At 37.7% G+C, this 14,750-nt stretch overlaps 1 protein-coding gene across 6 annotated transcripts in view; it reads right to left on the bottom strand.

Annotated features, from left to right (window-relative positions):
* Window positions 1–14,340: 14,340 nt before the first annotated feature.
* The window catches only part of NFIB (nuclear factor I B), a 155,625-nt gene continuing 155,215 nt past the window's right edge, over window positions 14,341–14,750 (bottom strand). For all 6 annotated transcript variants that reach the window (XM_079330460.1, XM_079330462.1, XM_079330461.1 and 3 more), the window contains one exon: window positions 14,341–14,521. In XM_079330460.1, coding sequence (XP_079186586.1) covers window positions 14,392–14,521 — 130 coding nt within the window. In that variant the 3' untranslated portion in view covers window positions 14,341–14,391. The remainder of the gene's footprint in view (window positions 14,522–14,750) is intronic.

Genomic DNA, 14,750 nt, shown 5'->3' with positions numbered 1-14,750 from the left:
TAGAGAACTTTTTCATAAAATAAGAATTTGGTAAAGGAACAGACTTTCACCCAAGTTCTGAATGTACAATCAAAATTAAACAGAACTGTACTGATCATGAAATTGTGCAGAGGAACATCAACAATCAGTTAATCTGATAACATTTCCTCCAGCTGAAGAACTAGTTTTTGCCTATTAGTACAATCAACATCACTGAAATAGCTGAAAAAAAAGAACTTGATACAGAACGTGAAAATAGATGGGGATAAGGTCAAATAATTGTAACACTCAACTTTGGAAACTTTATTCATCAATTATTCCTGCATGAGGTGTTCAGCATTTCCAGTGGCCTGCTGTGGACGTAATTTACTATTTATATAGAATCAGGCACCTCAGCTGAACTCCCAGGTACAGAACCCATATACAGAGTTATGTAGTTTTCAGAAGAATTTTTTATCTTTTCCCTAAGTATCAGATTTCTTAACTAAGTCAGTTAAGGTTGCTTTCACTGGAGAAAGTTTACACTTTTCCAAATTCTTCTTCAGAGGGGAAGTCTCAGCACAAAAATGCAATCTAATGCTGGATTTTTAGCAATACAAAGGCTCTGACTTTGAGCAGTAGGCATTAATATTTCCTTTTTCCTATAACTGCTAAGGTGATGACATCACTGGAAATCATATACCTCTATTTATTTCATGGCCAGGCCAGACCTTCTGCTTAATCAAAGACCATTTGTGGAAATTAGATGATTCTACATATTTCAGTAACAACAAAGCAGAGTAGTACTGGGAGCCAAGGCAAACAGGTGAATATTTTCATTCTTTGCAAGGTTTCTGACTTGCAAGAAAACTTTGACAGTAGAGGAAGTGATTTTGATTCCTTCATCCAAGCTAGAAAACTTCAGCTTGAAGAATTTGAGAACTATTGCAACTGTTAATGTAGTCAAGGGCCTTCAAAAAGAAAGCACTGATTATTCCTCAAACTTTGTGAAAACAAGCTGTTAGAAGGCTGCAAAATCTAGTTTTCCCAAAAAATGTGCATTGAGCTTCTAATAGTAGTTTCTTACTTATATTAATGGGAATACCTAGAACCCTCAGTGAAATCTGGGGGCATAACTTTCTATGAGTGCTCTTATCCTATTTGACCATATAAAATCAAAGATACAAGAAGGCTAAAGCCTAACTATTCCAGCTTTCTGCTTCCATGGGCTTTCATTTTGAAAATGATTATTGTAAATCATCATTCAGTAGACTGTGCTTCTGCTAAGAGCACTCACAATTAAGCCTTCGGCAACATACATATGTATTTTATCTGCAAATATACTGGAAAGTCAATGTGTATCTCTCTAAACACAATCCTGATATTATACTGGCTTCAAGGGCTGCTTTTTCTTATGAAACAACGTTAAAAACTGTCGAGTCTGAATGAGTTCTATAATCTCCAGCATCTGCTCTGTGCTTCATTAAGAGCTAATGACAATGATTGTCATTCCATGCCTCTTAGGAAGTGCATGATAGTTTTTTCAAGCAGATTTTTAATTCAGCTTAAGTATTTTTACACTGTACAGGTGTCACCAATGTGCCTGAATAGTCGTACACAGGACCAAGAGCAGAGCATTTGTTGATTGTTGATTGTTTCCAATCCACTCTTTTACTGTTAACTGCTGGAAAACATAATTCAAAATCATACTTTTGCTTTATACTATGATCAACATACAGGAATTCTCCCCTTGCTGGATACTTTTAGACAGGATCTCCCCACCCATTGTTCCACTCATCCCTAAGAAAGCCCTTCAGAAAGGCTTTGTCTACCAGCAGAGCTCCACCATCTTTGTAAACTCTTTTGTGCTTTCACCACACCCTTGAGCAAATACATCAAAGGGAAATTGTTTTTTCTTTCAATACTACAATTGCTTGACTGCCTCAGTAAGACAAAATAATCCAGGCCCCATCAATATCACATATGGTTTCCACAGACTCTCAGCTCTCACAGGACCACAGAATAGCAGGGTTGGAAGAGGCCTCCAACCATCAAGTCCAACCCATGACCTAGCATCTCAACTAGACCATGGCAACAAGTGCCACATCCAGTACTTTTTTAAATACATCCAGGGATAGTGACTCCACTACTTCCCCAGGCAAAGCATTCCAATACTTTATTATTACTTTATTATTACTGTGATAAACTTCTTCCTAATATCCAATCTATATCTCCTGTGGCTCAGCTTGGGACTATGTCCTCTAGCTCTGTCAGGTTTTGTTCATTTATTTTAATAGTCACCATTAAAAACTGGACTTAAGTGCAGCCAAGACAGAATATACCTTTATCTGAAGATTAAATTCTGAGATGACTGAACCCAGCTGGTCCCACCTCCTCTTGAGACATCAAGTCAGCCAACCTTAAGTCAGGTTGGAGATGGTCTTCTGACAGAGTGGTGCTGTGGCACAGCTGCTCTTTGCAGAATTGATGCCACTGGAGGTGAAGAAAAGGGTAGGACATTTGTCATCTCTGCTGGTGCTCTTGTGCTCTCTTGTCCCCTCTTGTCCCTCTCTTGTCTACTGCTCTCTGGGATGAGAAGGGATCCTACCTGAGCTCCTGCTCACCCATATTTCTCCACTTCTCTCCTTGGAGCGGAGTGATCCAGCTCCATTGCTTTACATCGTCAGGAGAGACAAGGAGGACAGATGGCATGAGGAAACCTCTGACTGACATCAGTCTGAGATTGTGGGGAATGCTAACTAAGGAGCCTCAGCAACTGAAGAATTAAAGACGGAGTGGGAAGTCGGTTCACTGAGCGTACTGGAGGAGAACCAGTGAGCCCATGGAAAGATGAGGAGAGGACTGGAAGCCGGAGCTGTTCATGGAGGCAGTTGTTAGTCTGGAAATGTCAGCTATCTGTCTTTTCAGTCCCTAGAAAAATGAAAATAGAGAGTTTTGATGTCTCACAATGAGACTCTGTGTCCAGCCAAATTTCATTCTTGAGCACAGGACAAGACTCTTCTTGTCTTACCCTAATATCATCCTCCAGACACTCTCTAAACAATTATCAAAATTCAAAGTGAATTAACTTGCAAATGTATAAGATAGCAGGGATTTCTGCTCCTGACATTGCTCTTTGCATGAAACATCACAGATCTGAACAGAAGGGTTATAAATCTAAAATCTGATGTGAAGGGGTCTTGTTTTTCTCCTTAAAAACATAATGATGTGACAGGAAAACTAGCTGCTAGAAGCCCATCATTGTATCACATAATTTATCTTGCCTATTCCCCTCCTTTGGAGAAGTGTTCCAATCCCCAAGATCTCTCAGGACCAAAGATTGAAAGCCACCATCCTAAAGAAACACACCATCCACAGCACATACTGTTGGATCTTGCAGTTGATGAAACAGTCTGGGTTCAGCTCTTGCTGCTGTCTCCTCCCAAGCAGAGTAATCCTGGCACCTGCAAAGGCACAGTCATCCTAGTGTGGTGCTAGCTTAGCATGCCCAGAAGACACCAAGTAAAGAAGCTTAACAGATGAACATCTGATGGCAGCAATTCTTTTGCATGATCCACTTACCTCACTTTCATATCCTCAAAAATGCCTTAACTCATCTACAGTTCACATATTCATATTTTCAACTTGTGCAAGCTCTGAGTCATAGACTGTGAAGACTCTGGTATATTTAGTTAATTTTCTTATTTTTGAGTGTATTTTATGAGTACTGTGGTGTATGTTCTTCTCTCCTGTTCGAAGTTAAAATAAACCAGCATATATTACATGTTTCAGATATTGGATACAAAGTGAATTCCTGTATCACATTCTTTCAAAAGGAGGGACTGAGGGTGGGAGGAGATCAAACCACCTAAAAAGAAGAAGAAAAAAAAGGCAACAAAAGGAAAAAATACAAAACACCACCAAGAAAAAACCCCCAATATTATTTCTGTATTCCTGTCTCCAAGAAACGGAAAATACACTCAGTTTTTAATGGTTATCACAGATCCAAGTTTTCTGGTCTGTGAAACAAATCCACTATAAGTAACTGCATTTTTTTAGTGTACTTCAGCAGAAAAATACACTGAGGGAAATATTTAAATCTCAAATAATTTGGGAGAGAGGCGTTTTACAACCAGAATAATGCCTGAAAAGTGTTTAAGTACTAAAGCCCCCACCTACCCTTGGTGACCCCACTGTGTTATGTGGCATTTCAATGCTCTAACTGGGGGAACCATCTGTTTGTTGAAACATCAGCAATTACATGATCAGAGACTTTCTGAAACTTGAATAGATAGCTGCTTACAATTGATATGGTTCCAGCTTCACTGTGCTACAGAGCTTGATTTGTCAGTTATGTGGAAATATATCTTACCCCTGCCCCAGTCCTGTGGTGTATCAGACTTTCTTGCCTGTCTGATCACAGCATTGTGCACTGGTTTTGACAGCTGCAGCGCATCTAAATACAGTGAATGGAGACAAATTTTTGCTGGTACCATCTTAGCTGCAGAAACTAATATTTTCTGCTTTGAACATCTGCTTTCACCCTAAGGCACCCACCTCAAGGGAAAAAAGAAAAAGGTGCACATATTAAGACCTGCAGGGGGGGAAAAAAAAAAAAAAATGTTCACCTTAATTAAGGCACCTTGCCAGCAATATAGGTGGTTTTTAATAAGATTTATAAAAAAATCAACTGAGAGATTTCTATAGACTCCCAGCAACATTAGTCAGCTTTTCCAGATGAGAGGCCCCCCCTACTCCTCAATCTCCTTTTCTTAAAGAAGCAGGTTTCATTCAGATACCACATAACAGTATGTGCAGAGACCCACTGTAAGAGAATGTTGATATGAAAGACTGGTATTGTCCTCATAGTTCCCATATGTTGTTTTTTCCTTAAGTTTTTTATCTTACAATGTCCTGTAATTCTGTTAATTTCATTCTTTGTCTGGAGAATATGCTAATATGACAGAGTAAGAAAAGTGGACCAGGGTACCACATAAGGGTGAATGCCATAAAAGGTAAATTCAAATTGAGTTCAAGGTACTTGAATCCTTGCTCAGCTCTTTACAGCTCTCAGCAGCAGTAAAGTCCATTAACATTTGGGTTATGCCCTTGGTAATAGTGGCTGCTCTCACGTCAAGGACCATAAATAAACTATTAGTGGACAGATGTATTCGCCAGACAGAAGTAGGATACTTCTTCTTATCTTAGGTATTGCTTACATCTGACAATGCCAACAGTTTGCTTTAGTCTGGTCTCTGTTGTTACATCTTAGTGGACATAGCTCCACTATGCTCCACTAAGCACCACTTCTTAGGGTGACTTATGTAACATATCTATGAAACAATCCTGTGAAACAATCCTATTTCAGTTACCTTACCAGAAAGACTTAAGGCTGCAGCTTTCTTGAGTGGAGATGTGACAAACTACATGAGAATCACCTGGATAACAGCAGTGTTCTTTCCTCCAGCAAATTCCAGACAAAATTTGGTTCAGTCCTGAGTGTTTGATAACCTCCTTGAGTTCATGGACACTCCTGGATGTGACTCAGATACTGACAGTTAAATACTCCCAAGGGTCCTTTAGCACTCAGGAGAACAGATCCAAAGAAAGAGAACATCAGAGAAACTTTCCAAAGAAATGGATGCCCATGGGCTGAGGCTCACAAGCAAGATGCTAAGGCTAAGTTTGCTTTAACCCTAACCCAAGAAATCAGAAGATGATTGACCAGCAGTTTCACTATGCAAATTTGGATCTGTAATCAGTATAGAAATTAAGATAAGACTCAAAAATAAACCCGGATATAGCAAAGATTTCAGAATTTCATGCAATGACTTAGGCAGCAATAATCTTTGGGGTGACACTGGACACTTCCACTTTGTTGTTTCTGTTTTGGATCTGGTGTCAAGACTTATGTTCTTTTGCAATTATAATTTTTTAAGCTCATGGGAAAATACACAAAGATAACACTGGACTTGTAAAAAAAAATTGTTTCTCCACCTCTTCTCAAAAAATCTTGTAAATGGGAAAGCTCACTGCACATTTACAAATCGTGGTCTTTGCATTCTCTCCTTCCTGCTACTTTCATGTTGTGTTCTAGGACACTGCATTGTGTATGGAGCATGGCATTGCAGCCCTGGTTGTGGCACTGGCAGTCTCAGACAGCTGCCCTTCTCTTTCCAGCTATTTACATCAATGCCACCATACAACTGGCATGTACAGAGTGGGGGATCAAAGTCAGTCATTGCTGCAGGCTTCACCAGTGCCATACTTTGCAGAGGGCTGAGGAGCAGCTGGAGAAGTAGGGCATTTTTTATCAGAAAGGGGAGGCAGGACTCAATTGTCTCTGGATTATTCAGGAAGGTTTTCTGGTTTGTAGCTTTAAACATGGAACCTGAGGGCCTCAATATAGTCTTCAAATCATGGCCAAATAGCACCATTCAGTGAAACCCCAGGAAAAATCATTTGAATTTCCTAAATTTTCATGCCTGATGATTTGTTTTAGAAAGACACACACAAAAAAGTGCCTCTGACAGAAAAATCATTGCATTTCATAAACAGATGGTCTCTGTGTTAACAAACAAGTAGGGGAAAATAAAAAAAATACATATTTTTCACACTACTGGTTGCAGCTGGATAAAACATTCTAGAAACTAAAGAATACTTTTATCTAAGTATATGGAGAGCTGTTTTGCTTCACTGTGATACAAAATTTGATGATTTACATATAATCCAGTTAAAATGTTTACACTATTATCCCACTAGTCTGTTGACCACGTTCATGTAGTTTGTAAACTGTTGGTACCGGTTTATGGAATCCTAGTGGTCTGAGAAAAAAACTTTCAATTTTCCAGAACATGAACTGAATGAATCACCCCATATGTACATCTAATTCACATTTATGAAAAATAATTATTTTGTAGAGTTGAAAGATTTTGACTTAAGATAAAGATTTTTGGTTTCAGGAAGAATTTTGGGAAGATTGGATCTTGCTGTCTTTTTTCAATAAAAATGAACTGAGTTAAGAAATCAAAGATTGACTGTCTTTCACAAATCAGAAGGATTAAAACAAAACAGAGGTCTCCTGAACTTCTGCTATCAAGCCTAATTTTACATCACAGGAGATGCAGTTCAGACTGATGCCTTTTTTTGGTCCCTAAAATCATGAACCAGATACAATTAAGTGATAAAAATGCAGTTACCTTTTGTGAAGGATCCCCTGAGGTGCACAACATGCTGAAGTACACACCAAATATATGCTAAAGATTCACATGTGACAATGAGCAAGTTTAGTAAATTAGCATAATGGACAAGAATCCCCAGCCAGAAACCCAGGTGTTGAGACAATTCCTCCTCTTAGTTCTCCCCTCTTTTGAAGACCCCCTTCCCTGCTAATTGTTTATAGGAGAGTCTCTTGAGCTTGATTTTCAGAAGAAGACAGGATGGGGCCTACAAATGTAGTTTGTCTTTCTCTCAAACACAATAGAAAACTACTATTACGAATCTGTATAGTTATACAATAATAAGTTACAGAGCTACAAATATATGTGAAGAATATATAAAAGCAAAAATCAGCATGGCATCAAAATCACCTGTATTTATCACCTGTATTAATTACTAGTCTTGGTGGAACATGATGATGAAAACTAAATGTAAAATTTAAATTAAGGTGATTTCCTGATTGTATCTCCTTTTGTTCTTGTCTCCTCCTTTTTCAGTGCAAACTAAGCCCAAATGTGTAAAAAAAAAAAGTTAAATCTAAACTAGGTAGATGCAGAACTCCATAAGTTGTGCCATGCTATTGAGCTACAAGGTTTAAGGCTTGTTTCTAAGAAATTACCAATTACAGCTCTTAGAGACAGAAAAGAAAACGTAAGGCCAGGTCTGTAGCATAGCTCATTTTTATTGTTTAAACAGTTTTTGCATAGGAAATATATCCGCTTCCAGTAATTGACTGCAGTATGAGCAGCTGCTAGCAGTATAGGCTGGATATAACAGTAACAATCACATTAAGTCAAGCTTGATTTACACCAGTTTAAAACTTGTGGCAGTTGAGCTCATTTGTAACCTAAAAAAAAAAAAAAAAAAAAAAAAAAAAAAAGTACCAGAAAGAACACTTTATCCTCCAACCAGGCACAATAAAAACCTTTGTTAACACTCAGGCTAAAATCAGGTCTGATGCCAGAGGGCCCTAATTCCAAAATTAAGTAGTTGTACTGTAATGCATCCTACTAGTGAAGGTTCATTACACAAAGACTCTGCACGCACCTTCTTTTTAATTAAAATGTAACCTCAGGATTTATGGCCTACAGTATGGGAAAAAATGCCAAAAGTTTTAAAATGGATCAACCCTGGTATGTAGCTAGCAAGCAATAACTGACTATTTGTCACCTACAGTTGTACTAAATGTATCTAAAGAAACACACAGCCCTACAAAAGTTTTCTTAGAGAAATATCATTGAGATGGGGTGCCTCTTCCCAGATTACTAAAAGTTCTATGTGATATAAGCACAAATTAACAGCTTGATGAAGACATAATCTAATGCAGCTCTTGAGAAGCCTATGCCTGGGATTGAGGAACCCCTCACATTCTACAATGTTGTAGAGATTATTTTTGAAGAAAATGTTATCTGAAACATATTTACAACTGAACTCAACAGAGACTGTGAAATTGAACAGGCACTGCTCATTTGTTTGAGTTTTTTTGGTAAACATTTTGCTGGTTTTTGTTTCTTTCTCATTTTGCATCAACTTCTATCAGTCCATGCAACTTCAATGCCCTCAATGAAAAATGCATAATAAGCCATACTTCTTAAAAAACTTCCTTCTGCATATAGAGATACATTTGCCACATCAGTCCCTGTAGCACAGTTTTCAAAATCATTCTGTCAAAAATACAGTAATACAAAGACTGGCTTTAGTGTCACTAGCTCACACTGTTCTCCATTCATTTAGGCCACCTTTTGTTTACTGTTATGGTATCATGCAATGAAAATATCAAAGGCTTATTCTAGTATATCATGATGCTAGTGGCACTGAAGCCCTTTTCACAAATTCAACATACATCTGAATTGCAACACACAGATATTTCTAAAGAGTACTAACTAGTGAACCCTTTTATCATAAAAAAAACCAAACAACTACTTACAACCATTGAAGAAAAAATTGCAACAAAAAAAAAATGTAAAAATTGACCATCTCCAACTTGTCCCCTTTACTATTGACAACGTGACCAACAGAGCTGTGGCATGGAAACAGTACAAAGAGTTGTCATGGCAATAAGTTTGGCTGATGCAAAGGTCATTGTGCAGGGTTAAAGGGCAAAATCAGTGGTCCATGTTATCCTCCAACCGCAGTGCTCCACTACACCCACACAATTCTGAGGAACTAATAAAACTGGGGAACTAGCAGAAAGTGCAAATAAGAAGGAGGCAGTTTTCGGCTCCTTCAGCATGGAGAGGAACATTCAGCTTTGAGCCTTTCCTGTTTAACTTGATTTGCTGGCATAAGATTTTACTCTTTTTTTAAAAAAAATGTTTTCTATATAAACCCAATTAAAAAATCCAGGAGCATACAGCTGGTTAGTGTTAACAAAAGACCTTGACAGGATCATGTAAACCATAAAGGATGTCATGCTTGGGGCCTTACTGCCAACAACATTATAGAGTTTTTTCATTACAAGTGAAAACTGTACACTGAATATGGGATAATTTTCTGCAGCCTTCATAATCTCACACAGTACATATAATTTAGTTTTAGGTACAGAATACACTCCGGTGTCACAGATGTCTCTGTGCAATCTCTTTCATTAAGTCCTTATGAAGCTACAAGTTGCAAATCCAAAATTCTGCTCCCTGAGGACACAGCTGTGTGAGACTTAAGTACTGTTTTAGCTCTCTGCCTATCCTGAATAGCTCCGTGAACCTAATCTTAAATACCATCATGTAACAATCACAAAAAGTTTTGCTAAAGGCCATATATACTAATAAAAAAGACAGTGGTGCTTCCAACATTTTGAAATGCTCTGAAAACCAACTTTTCCAATACTAGATACAACAAAATAACCTTCATAAAATATAACTTTTCTCCATTTACATTTTTAAAGGATTAGTAACCTATGCTTTTCAAGCACAGGAATCTGCGAAATAACTCCTAACATGGACAGATTCTTTTTTAATACATAAATTAAGAAGCTGGAGAGTTTTAACCCAAGTCCAGTTTCTAAACAAAGAATATTCTTGTTTAAAAATGGAAACGCGTTTCCATTATAATTGTTAAAAAGTTAGCTTTACAAACAAGGGTATTTTAATAAAAAAAAAAATTCTTAACAAAACTATACAGTGTACAAATTACTGTCTACAAGGTAGGCGGTTTATTCAGAAGATCATCCTTTCTTCTTGCTACTTGCAGCTTCACAAACTCATTCACATATTTTCAATGGAGCTGCCCACCTGAACATCACCCCACAACTATATTGCTATAATTAATATTTTTGCCATGTCTTTATGTACAGTCTCCTTCACTGCCTTTTTTTTTTTATCCTTAGTCAAGCCTCAAGCGTTCATGTCACTCCAGGGGAATCACACTTCAGTGGCACAGCCATGAGGCCAGGGCTGCAAAGCAACTTTATAAAGGCAGAACAGTGCACATAGAACGGGGTGGCTCGATTTAGTCAGAATACACTTCCTGGTGAAGGAGGAGGCCAGAGACTGGATTTGAGTTCTCAATCTTATCTTAATCTTTTGACTGCTGAGCCTAAAAAAAAAAACAACCAACAAAGCCAACCTAAAACCAAAGCATACAGTAAATGAAAAGTTCATTATCTTCCAAGCAGACTTTTCTCTTAGAGAGGCAGGTGACAAAAACCCACAGTTGCTGAATAACAGTTTAAAGAAGTTTACTTATATAAAAAATTGCATCATTAAGCTCAGCTTTTTTTCATACAGGAGGCCAGACAAAAAAAAAAAAAAAAAAAAAAAAAAAAAAAAAAAAAAAAACAACAACACCGAAAAAAACAAACAAAAAAGCTCTATTAAGGGAATTTATCTTTCCACAAAAGGGAAGGATATCTACCATTCTTGCATACTCCATGTTGAAGCCTGAACTTGTTCCAGTTTTGTCCCAATGTACTTTTAAAAGCTTTCAGGGAGCACCTTATTAATTGAACTAATCAAGGACATGCCCCCAGCACAGCTCTCCTCCCAAACTGCTCTGCATCATGACATGCGTAAAGGACAGCACACATTTTGTTTTACCAGGCCAGAGCCTGAGGCACTGTGCTTGGGTCTAGCAGACTTTGCCATGTGGTTAACAAACAAATTGCCTTACTGCTGGAACCCCACATTACTGTTTGCATCTATGTCTTCTTTTTCTTTTTTACTCTTTTTAAATTTTATTTGCTTATTTGTTTGTTTGTAGTTTAGGTAGATCTAAGAGGTTTATTTTGCTACAATTCCTGACCCTGTAGCCATTCAAGCCCTGCATGCACACTCTCTCCTCCTGGAGACAGGGGATGTGCCACCACTACTGCTCTTAACCACAGCTGCAGCCAGAAGGGACTGATGGTGGTATGCCCCTGACCAGTGCTGACTGGGGTGGCTGCTGCTGAAGCTGGGCCTCTGGGACTGCTCCAGGGTAGGAAAACTTAAAACACAGAGACAACTACAAAGAGATGAATTTTCCCATCCACATGACTACACACTCCTCTTCTTTCAACCTTAACAGAAGACTGTGCTTTGAAGAAAACTTCACCCTGTGCTGAACCATACATTTCAAAGATCCCTTGTGGGTAAGAGGTCACCAGCAATAGGCCCACTACTGGTCTCCAAAATGGGATTTTGCTGGAAACACACTTTTATTTCCACCATGCTCTAATTCCTTGAATAAAGGAACTCCTTCTCCCCTGCACCCCAGAGGTCTCTGTCTGATCTGCTCTATGAGAAGATCGCAAACTTCTGAAATGGCCCAAAGAGGCTGAAAATTGTAATTCAAATGCTGAATTAAGAAACTTGGTGGGGCGAGAGGGGAGTGGAATATATAAAAAATATTATGTACAGGAAAAAATCAAGCAGGATAAGGGGGCCAAATTCTCTGCTTGAGCAGCTCAAGTCCACTGGAGTCAGTGGAATTACTCCAGCAAAGATTTTGGCCCTGTACTTGCATTTCCTAGACAAAGTGGATGTCTTTATCATTCTGAGCTAAAAACTAAATTTTCTAGCATGAACACTTCAAGATGCACAATCTTTGCCAGAATGGAAAAGGCTTCATCTCACTGTGGGCCTTGACCTCTTTCTCTGTCTGTCTCGCTTTCCCATGAAAAAAAACCTTGAAGTAAAACAATTTCCTCAAGTCAAGTCTGCCTCCAACAGAATTAATTATTTATTTTTAAAATCCAGAAATGATTTCAGCTTGCACCCCAGGTGGGAAGTTAAAAAGAGGGAACCGATTTGAAACTTTGTCACAGTAGGCAGAACAGTTGCTTTGCAGCCCTTGCCTGGCTAAGGGTGCACTGCTTCACAGCTACACTGTAAAGTGTTAAAAATCCTCCCCCCCCACCCCAGAATATATATATATGTATGTATAAAAAAAAATCCCCTGTCCACCTCTCAGTACAGAAAAGGACCTCATCACACTGCAAAAATAGCAGTACCCACTTTGGTCAATTAAAACAAACAAAAAAAAAAGCATACATTATTTTTTTTTTTTAAATCTGTGTACTTACCTATAATAACCAATACAGCTAAAAGCACTACCTACATAGGCAAAACTTGGTATTGCATAATTCGTATAAATTTGTATCCCCTCCCCCCAATATTAATTGGAAGATGAAAAACATGAAAGGTTAATAGAAAAAACACCAAAATACTGAAAATATTGCTGGTCGATTACAATTCTTAAGCGGCAACTATACACAGCCACGATATGCTTTATAAATGTGAGATAAAGGTATAACTGTCTAAAAAATCCATGATGTCACACATTTTTCGCATCTGGAGTACAAAATATTTTGTCATAAAAATGGTAAAGATTTAAAATTATAATAAATGCAGCAAAACAAGTGTAATGATGTCAATTTTTTTGTAGTTTTTTTCTTTTTTTTGTTTTTTTTTTCCATTTTCTAGATTTCAAGGCAAGGCACGTAATGTGGACATTATATCTTCGTGCAAATTAGGATTACTGGAAAGAGTATTTTAAATTTTTAAAGAGACATAAAGGCAAAATGTCTGCCCATGCACATTATATTTCTGTCAATATGTGAAAATTGTTGAACAAGGCTAACTTCTGAAAGCACCATGCAAGTTTACAGCACCCTGTAATTAGACTTACATTAAGAGTGCATTATTTAAATACAACATATCCCCATCCTGGTATTACCAGTTTGTAAACGGTAAGCTTTGCCCTTGTGACATGGATTTGCCTATGTCTTTGTCTCTATGATGTAGATTTTACAGAAACATGTAAACCCTATGGGTTCTTGATGCAACAAGTAACTTTAAATAAATAAATCCTACCCCTTTGCGGAGGCAGCAGCTAAACCAACATAAGTGCTGTGTTTCCATTGATTTCTTATTCTCAAGGATGTGATTTGTCTTGACTTAATGCCTTTTAATGCCCTCAAAAACTGAGGGGAAAAATAAGTTTGTTCAAAGTAATTTTTTATTTTTAATTTTAATCCCCTCAATTTAGAGTCCAAGGGCTGAAGGACTTATAGTGATGACCTCTTAGATACGATTTTTAAATTGCACTTGCCTCTGTAAGTGTTTCTTCAGTGGGGAAAAATGTCACTTTTTTCCTTTTCTTTTTTTACTGTTGCATGAGAAGATTACACTTTTACCTGCGTAGAGGCATTTCTTCCATAGAGCTTGTGTGTTCATACTGATTGAAAATTTCAAACGGCATAACACACTAGAAAAAGGCTGAATTAAGGGCCAAAGTTTAATAAATCCATACTGTTAACTAAAGGCTACAGAGCTTATTTTAAAAACATTTAGAAATCAGACTGTTGAGAAACAGCTGGCTCACAGCCCTTGTCCTCCTGCAGCTCTGCTGTGGCTGCCTAGCCTTTGTTTTGTGAGATAACCAGGAATAGTGATCTCATGCGTAAACAACAGGAATACTAAACCAATAGAACTAGCTTATCATGCAAATATTAAGGCATCTAGAAAGTCAGTTAAAATATATTGTTGGAGACAGAACATCTATTTCCCAGTGGACTTCATATAACAAAGGCTACTTAGGAGGAGCTGCATTCTACCCATCAGTGAAATATCATCGACCCTTTGCTTATCATTTCAGTTTCAACCATAAGGGAATTAGTGATTGTAAGAGCTGCAATTGCTGGTCTATTTTTGTTCTTCTTTCTTCAGGTTCTTTTCTCATACTGTCTTCTTTTTTCTTTTTTTCTTTTTTTTTATTTTGTTTTTAATTTTGTTTCCATCAGTTGCTCGTTTCTGCTTGAAGGAAAGGCTCTCCAATTATGTTCAAGCCATAATTTGGAACATTTGTCGGCAGGATCGGTGTTCTATTTGATACTTGGAAAGGAACCAAGCTAGCCCAGGTACCAGGACTGTTGAAAAGGGGAAAGAGACAAGGAGGGAGAGAAAGAGAGAGAGAAGAAAAACACAAATTAAACATGTATACAATGCATTTGAATCAAGGTCCCAATAATATTAATTAATAATAGAACTAAAGATAAATCTGGAAACAAAATTTGTGAATGCAACTTGAGATTCTCTACTTCCTAGTTTTCTTTGTGAAAGTGTGGGTTGTTTTGAAAAAAAAAATTGTGTTGAACT

This window comes from Erithacus rubecula (genome assembly GCF_903797595.1).
Source record: "Erithacus rubecula genome assembly, chromosome: Z".
Lineage (NCBI taxonomy): Eukaryota > Metazoa > Chordata > Aves > Passeriformes > Muscicapidae > Erithacus > Erithacus rubecula.
The sequence above is the reverse complement of the archived record's forward strand: the minus strand, read 5'-3'. Positions and strand labels throughout refer to the sequence as shown.